Raw genomic sequence first — 7,035 nt, 5'->3', positions numbered from 1 at the left:
TACTACTAAATAAAGATTTGTTCATATCCACAAAATCATTTATTATGTTATAAAATTTATTAGTATTAATTTCCATTTTTGATGCTTTGTGATGTTAGAATAAAATATTGAAGAAATATGAAGTGACACACCCGTGATCCCTGAATACCTAATTGTAATGCAGGCTTGAATTATAATTGGAAGGAAATTACAAAATTGTACAAATTAATTATCACAAAACAACAAGAAAAACCAATTAAAAGTATTTATGTGATGACCAAACATTACCTTAACATGTGAGCCATACAATTTTCCAATGCTTACCTCCAATTTTACACCCACATTTGGAAATAACAACAATTACTTGTAAGAGACCACGTGAACCTTTTAACTCATTTCACTAGCCCATAGTATATATGACCACTCACACTAATTAGTTTTTTATTTCAACCTCCTCAAAATAAAATTTAAAAATTTTATTTTATTTTATTAGCCCGGTGGTGATTTTTATTAAAATATTATATTCAATTCGAGTATTTTTCGTAATTTTTTTTGTATGATTTATTTCATTTTATATTAGAATTGGGTTAATTTATGATAGATTAAGATTTTTTGCAACTAGATACTCCTACCTAGAAGTATTCATTCGAGTCATCGAGTCAATTTCGGGTCAGATGTTTCAGGTCGATTTAAAATCGGATTTTGTGTGACTCGAGTTCAATTAAAAGATCCGGTAAATATCAGATTATCGGTTCTGTTTTTAACACCTCAACTTCTAACATAGTGCAATAAACAACGTCAAATTATTGTACCGGGATTGTATAGTAATGGTTTTGAGTTTACTACGATTAAAATATAGGTCGAGATAACTAAAACCATATTTTTTCATTAACTAAAGTATATAAGTGTACCACTTTCAACTAGGAACTTAAAGAACAAGCTTCTAAGGACAAGAAAAAAAAAACACTCAAGTAGCTTAGAGTGAAGAGAGTAGTTAATAATATACTTCTTCTAGAGACTAGAGCTCAATGAAGAAGCAAGAATGTGAGATTGAAGCAGTAGGTATTACCTACAAAATTTACACCCACAACAATGAAATAAACCCATTAAGTATTTTCAAGAGTGGAAATACAGATAATTGGAATCAATCAACATTTTCTTTTGGGATGAGAACAGTGCTAAACCAGGTGAATTGCAGAGCAAAGCCATGGGAAATCCTTGCAATTGTGGGCCCAAGTGGAGCAGGAAAATCATCTTTGCTTGAAGTATTAGCAGGCAAGCTTAGTCCACAATCTGGTTCTATCTTTGTTAATAACAATGCAATTGATAAACCCAATTTCAACAAGATTTCAGGGTATGTTACCCAAAAAGATATGCTTTTTCCACTCCTTACAGTTGAAGAAACACTCATGTTTAGTGCCAAATTAAGGCTTAAACTCCCACTTTTAGAGCTTAACTCTAGAGTGACATCTTTATTGCAAGAGTTAGGACTTGATCATGTGGCAAATACCCGAGTTGGGAACGATGGAATCAGAGGAATTTCGGGGGGTGAAAGACGGAGAGTTTCTATTGGTGTGGATGTGATTCATGATCCTAAAGTGTTGATCTTGGATGAGCCCACATCAGGGTTAGACAGTACCTCGGCGTTGCAAATCATTGACATGTTAAAGAATATGGCAGAAACAAGGGGGAGAACAATCATTTTGAGTATACATCAACCTGGTTTTCGGATTGTTAAACAGTTTAATTCGATCCTGTTATTAGCTAATGGCACTGTTCTGCACCATGGTACAGTTGATCGTCTTGGGTTCAACCTCGTTCAAATGGGTATCGAGCTCCCTCCTCATTGCAATGTCGTGGAATTCGCTATCGATTACCTCGAAACAATCCAACAACAACAAGAACAGCAAGCAAGTCCAATTTCGGAAATGCAACAAAATACTGGTTCTACTGGGGCACCCCACCCAGTGCAGAGGAGGAAAACTCTGCAACAGCTTTTCCAACAATCTAAGGTGATGGATGAAGAGAGTGCATATACGAGAATCGAACCCGAAACCCATGATTTTGCAAATTCAAGATTGAAGGAAATAATGATCCTTAGTCACAGATTCTCTAAGCTTGTTATGAGAACAAAAGAACTGTTTGCTTGCAGGACATTACAAATGCTGGTTTCAGGGCTGGTTTTAGGCTCCATTTTCCATGATCTTAAACATAATTTAGAAGGTGCATTTGAAAGAGTGGGATTATTTGCATTTATCTTAACATTTTTGTTGTCTTGCACCACAGAGGCATTACCGATTTTCCTGCAGGAGAGGGAAATACTGATGAAGGAGACTTCCTCCGGGAGCTACAGAATTTCATCTTACGTCATAGCAAATTCCATTGTTTACCTTCCGTTTCTGCTTATTCTAGCGATTCTGTTCACAATTCCGGTGTATTGGTTGGTGGGTCTAAAGCCGGAATTCACTGCTTTTGCACACTTCTTGTTGCTCATATGGTTGATCCTATACACTGCTAATTCTGTTGTGGTGTGTTTTAGTGCACTGGTGCCTAATTTCATAGTTGGAAACTCGGTAATTCAAGGGGTAATGGGATCATTTTTTTTGTTTTCCGGGTACTTCATATCGAAAAAAGAGATCCCGAGTTATTGGATTGGGATGCATTATGTGTCCTTGTTTAAGTATCCTTATGAAGGTTTCCTGATCAACGAGTTTTCGGGATCGAGTGAGTGTTTAGAGAGCATGTTGGGTGTGTGTGTGTTGACTGGGAAGGATGTTTTGAAGGAAGAAGGTTTGGGAGAACAGAATAGGTGGATGAATGTATTGATTACAGTGTGCTTCATTCTGGTGTACAGGTTCATTTCTTATGTCATTCTCAGATGCAGGTGTTCCAAAAGGAGTATCAAGGCCAATCATGTTTGAACAAGGTAATTAATCTCTCTTTATTTCATTTCGATTCTTCAAGTATTGTGTCCTTGACACTCGGACATCGGTAAACTAATCTTCAACACTTTATCTCGAGTCAAAATTACGAACTTTTTCACAAAATGATCGAATAAGACATTTGAATACGTATTCAAGTCAGACACCATTATCCAAGTCCAAGTGACATAGCATCTTAATATTGTGGATTGAACTTGGGTAATTTTGTATCAAAACTGATACGAACTGTTTGATCCCCTATGACCATTTTGTAAAGAATAATTTGCAAATTACAGCCTTAAAATTTGGGACTTTTACGAATTACAGTCTCAATGTTTTTTTTTTCAAATTACGGCCACCAAAGTATCAAAGTCTACCGCGTTCAAGCCAAATCACATAATTCCGAAGTGGTTGCAATTTTTGGTCTAGTGGTCGGAATTATATGATTTGACGTGAACGCTGTACACTTTGATACTTTGATGGCTATAATTCTCAAAAAATAAACATTAAGGCTATAATAAGCAAAAAGTCCTAACCTTATGTCTGTAATTTGCAAACTATTCTTTTGTAAATAATTATATTTATAACTACCAATTTGTATGATTTACCAACAAAGTTAAGAGTTTATGTCTTTGGCAACCTATGTTATTCAATATGAGTACATCTACAAATATCAGACTCGGCTAATCTACAAAAATGTCATATTTTTTTTCCAAAATGAAGTGTCGAAATATCTTATTCATGTCCGACTTTGAAATAATCATATTTTTGTATTCATTAGAAACCACTGATATCTTGTGAGCATATACTCTTGAGTTATTGTGAATTTGCTACTGATAATGACATAACTCACATAAACATGTAGCAAATTCACAAGAACAAATCTAGTAATCGGGAAAATAACATTTTTCTTCCAACCAACAAAACAGACCATACTGTTGCACTGCACTCCAGAACTCAACAAGTTTTGGTACATTCAAGACATGATTCTAACCTCATTCACCACATTTTCTCTGTTTCTGTCACATTCATCAACAGGTTTTACTATAAGAAAACAAAGGTCCAACCAAGTACAGAAGCCAAAAACATGAGGCTGTAAGAGCCTAAGAGTGTTACCTTACCCCACTGAATCACACAAGTAAACAAAAGTACAGCTAAAGATTTCTGCACTATTTCATGTGATCATCATTTTTGCTTATTAGTGGCTGATATTCAATATTACAATTCACATGGTAACTACTATGCATCAAGTGGATTTCCCTTTGCTTTTCTTGGGTTGCTAAATTTTGTTGCTTATGTTATTCCTCCCCTCTTCCCCCCCCCCCCCCTCTTTATTTTTACCATTAGGTTATGTCTGTTGAAAAATAACCCATTTGTGATCCCACATCGAAAAATTAAAGAAAGGTTGACTAACATATATATTTGATGGGTTAATCCGGATGGAACCTCATTGGATTTGTTTTCAGTCAACTCTCCTCTTAGTGATCCCACATCGAAAAATAACCCATTGGATTTGACTAACCCATTTGCTTTGATTTAAGTTTGCAGTTATCAGTTAAGCTGCTGGTATCAGGATCTGAATTATAAGCATATTGTAATTTACTACCAGTTAGTTTCGTTGGGAGTCAACTCTTGTATAAGATGACCATACTGTAATGATGTTGATTTGATTAAGATTAGGTAGTTGGTGTATGGCTTAACAGTTGTTCCTCAAATGGTATTAAACTTTAATCTTCACTAACTAATGCGTCTGAATGTGGTTACTAGATAAACTTGAAGTATAGTCCAAATTAGTGGTACCAGTCAGTACAAAGAGGTACCTAATGGCACAAAAAACAGGAAAAATACTATATTTATACATTTATGGTCGGAGTTTAATACCTAACAACAATACAATACGCTTTACATACGTATGTATTCTCTGGCGGAATCTAGGTTCGGGCAATCATCCAGATCATTTTATTAAAATATCTTTTTAATATTAAAATGTGTAGTATATAATATAAAAAATAATAGTTGAATTAGTTCGAGTTAATTTGAATTGGTTCAACACACTTATAGAATTGACTATCAAGTGTTTGGTTGTTAAAGAGGTAAAATTTGACACAAAACTTGAGTTGAAATAATGTTTTGTGAGAGAACTAAGAAAGCGAAGATGAAGAGATTTGAATCTTGTCTCAATAATGTTTTGATTATCATCTATTTATTTCCTTTTTTCCCTCAGCTACTCTATCAATTAACTATTACTAAAATAAACATTGCTAATGTCATCGCTTTTTAAAATTTCTTACGTGTCACTTTCTCAATAAAAAATTTCCCTCCAAAACTCAATAATGTTATTGTTATTATGATTAATATTTATGTATTTGACTTTTCTACTTTCTAATTATGATTATAATATAATTCATACTGATTGATTTTTTAGTTTTTAGGTCACATTATTTATTGTATTAGAAAATCATGTATTTTATTTTTTTTCTATCATTTATAAAATCTTTATAATCTTATTTATTAAATAAGTATAGGATATTTTGAAATAATTAAAACATAAAGTAGTAAATTTTTAATTTTTTTGTTTGTATAAATATATCAGAAAATCCAATAAAATTGTGTATCACATTTGCATTATCTAGTAATTCAAACAAAACAAAAGAAAGTAAAATTAAAAGTTGAAACCAACCCATTTTCCTCCATTCTTCAGGTGTTAAACAGATGTAAACTTCTTATTCTATTGTTAATGGAAGCACATCATTTTCATACCAATACGACAGTTCACATGCATGAGAAACTTGTGGCTCATAACTTCATTTCAGCTTTGTTTTCAATGATAATGTTTTACAAGCCACATATTTGGTGAAGTGAATCAAATTCATGAATTAATGAAATAATATTATCAGGTAAAAAAGTTAAATTATGTGTATTTCTTAATTATATAAAATTATTATCATCATAGAAGATTGCCTCATTATTATTAGATCAGGAAGTATATGTGCGTACATTTGGTCTTTCCTTACCCTAGTTTGGTAAAATCAATTTGACATTAAGGTAATGTAATGTTGTTGCCGTCACATAAGGTATTAAGTCTTCATATCATATATACCATATCATATAATTAATACAATTATAAGAATAATAATAATAATAATAATAATTATTATTATTATTATTATTATTATTATTGTTATTGTTGTTGTTGTTGTTATATATAACAAAAAAGCGGTGCAAATTACATTAATTATTATAATATTATAAAAAAGCTGAAAAATAACAAATGTTAATTTTTAAAATTTTTGTCAAATGGACTAATTTAATACGGTTAAAATTAATTATATGTCACTTTAATTTTCTAAATTAATTTGGAGCTAAATTAAATACTCCCTCCGTTCTTTTTTGATTTTCCACAACACTATAACGGGTAGTTTCAAAAGTTCTTCCACTTGAGAATACTTTCTATTTTTAGAAAATTTTTATCCCACTTTTACCCCTTAAAACCTCTCATTTTCTTTTAATGTACCCCTTTTCTTTTATTTATAATTATTTTCTCTCTCATACTTTCAATACAATCATTACTTCACACTACTATTTAATTAAAATAATACCCACTACAACCTCCTACTTTCAATAGAATCATTACTTCATACTACTATTTAATTAAAATAATACCCACTACAACCCAAAGATTCTATCTTCCTTAATATGTGTGAAAAACCCAAAGTGAAAGATTAAAAAAGAACGGAGGGAGTAATAATCTACAATAATTAATCTATATTTATATACTTTCATAAAAAAAACTGAAGACTCAACATCTTTAAGAGATGATAATTCAAAACACATATTAAATTAAACAAATAAATTAAGTAATTATATTTAGTTGTTTAAGTAGGTCCAAAATTCATATTAGATATTAAATGGTTAATTAATAAATAATTTAAGTCCAAAATATATTGAATTAATTTTAAATTAAAAAGATTTAAGTTAATTGTCTTTGGATAAGGTTGTATTTGAATTTGTATTTGAATATAAACGTGTGTTTAAGATGTTGTACACGTTTTGATATTTGAATGCTTGAATAAATATTTTGCTTGGTAATCAAGGTATATTAATTATAGTTTTTCCTACAGGTATGAAGATATTT

General features: G+C 31.5%; 1 protein-coding gene across 2 annotated transcripts; it reads left to right on the top strand.

Moving 5' to 3' along the window:
- Positions 1–17: 17 nt before the first annotated feature.
- Positions 18–5,049, top strand: LOC130823636 (ABC transporter G family member 5). 2 transcript variants are annotated; one of them, XM_057688343.1, is made up of 2 exons: positions 18–2,905; positions 4,442–5,049. In XM_057688343.1, exon 1 carries the CDS (start codon positions 1,008–1,010, stop codon positions 2,898–2,900), a length of 1,893 nt encoding a protein of 630 aa, XP_057544326.1. In that variant the 5' UTR covers positions 18–1,007; the 3' UTR covers positions 2,901–2,905; positions 4,442–5,049. The 2 variants fall into 2 exon arrangements, with proteins under 2 accessions (XP_057544326.1, XP_057544325.1); XM_057688342.1 differs by having other exon boundaries at positions 3,939–5,049.
- The last annotated feature ends 1,986 nt before the right edge of the window (positions 5,050–7,035 follow it).

The sequence above is a fragment of the Amaranthus tricolor genome, chromosome 9 (genome assembly GCF_026212465.1).
Source record: "Amaranthus tricolor cultivar Red isolate AtriRed21 chromosome 9, ASM2621246v1, whole genome shotgun sequence".
Classification (NCBI taxonomy): Eukaryota; Viridiplantae; Streptophyta; class Magnoliopsida; order Caryophyllales; family Amaranthaceae; genus Amaranthus; species Amaranthus tricolor.
This window is presented reverse-complemented; position numbering and strand designations above follow the sequence as displayed.

Bases quoted from the DNA above. Each gene is read 5' to 3' on its own strand.
- LOC130823636 (XM_057688343.1), top strand. From the start codon at position 1,008: ATGAAGAAGCAAGAATGTGAGATTGAAGCAGTAGGTATTACCTACAAA.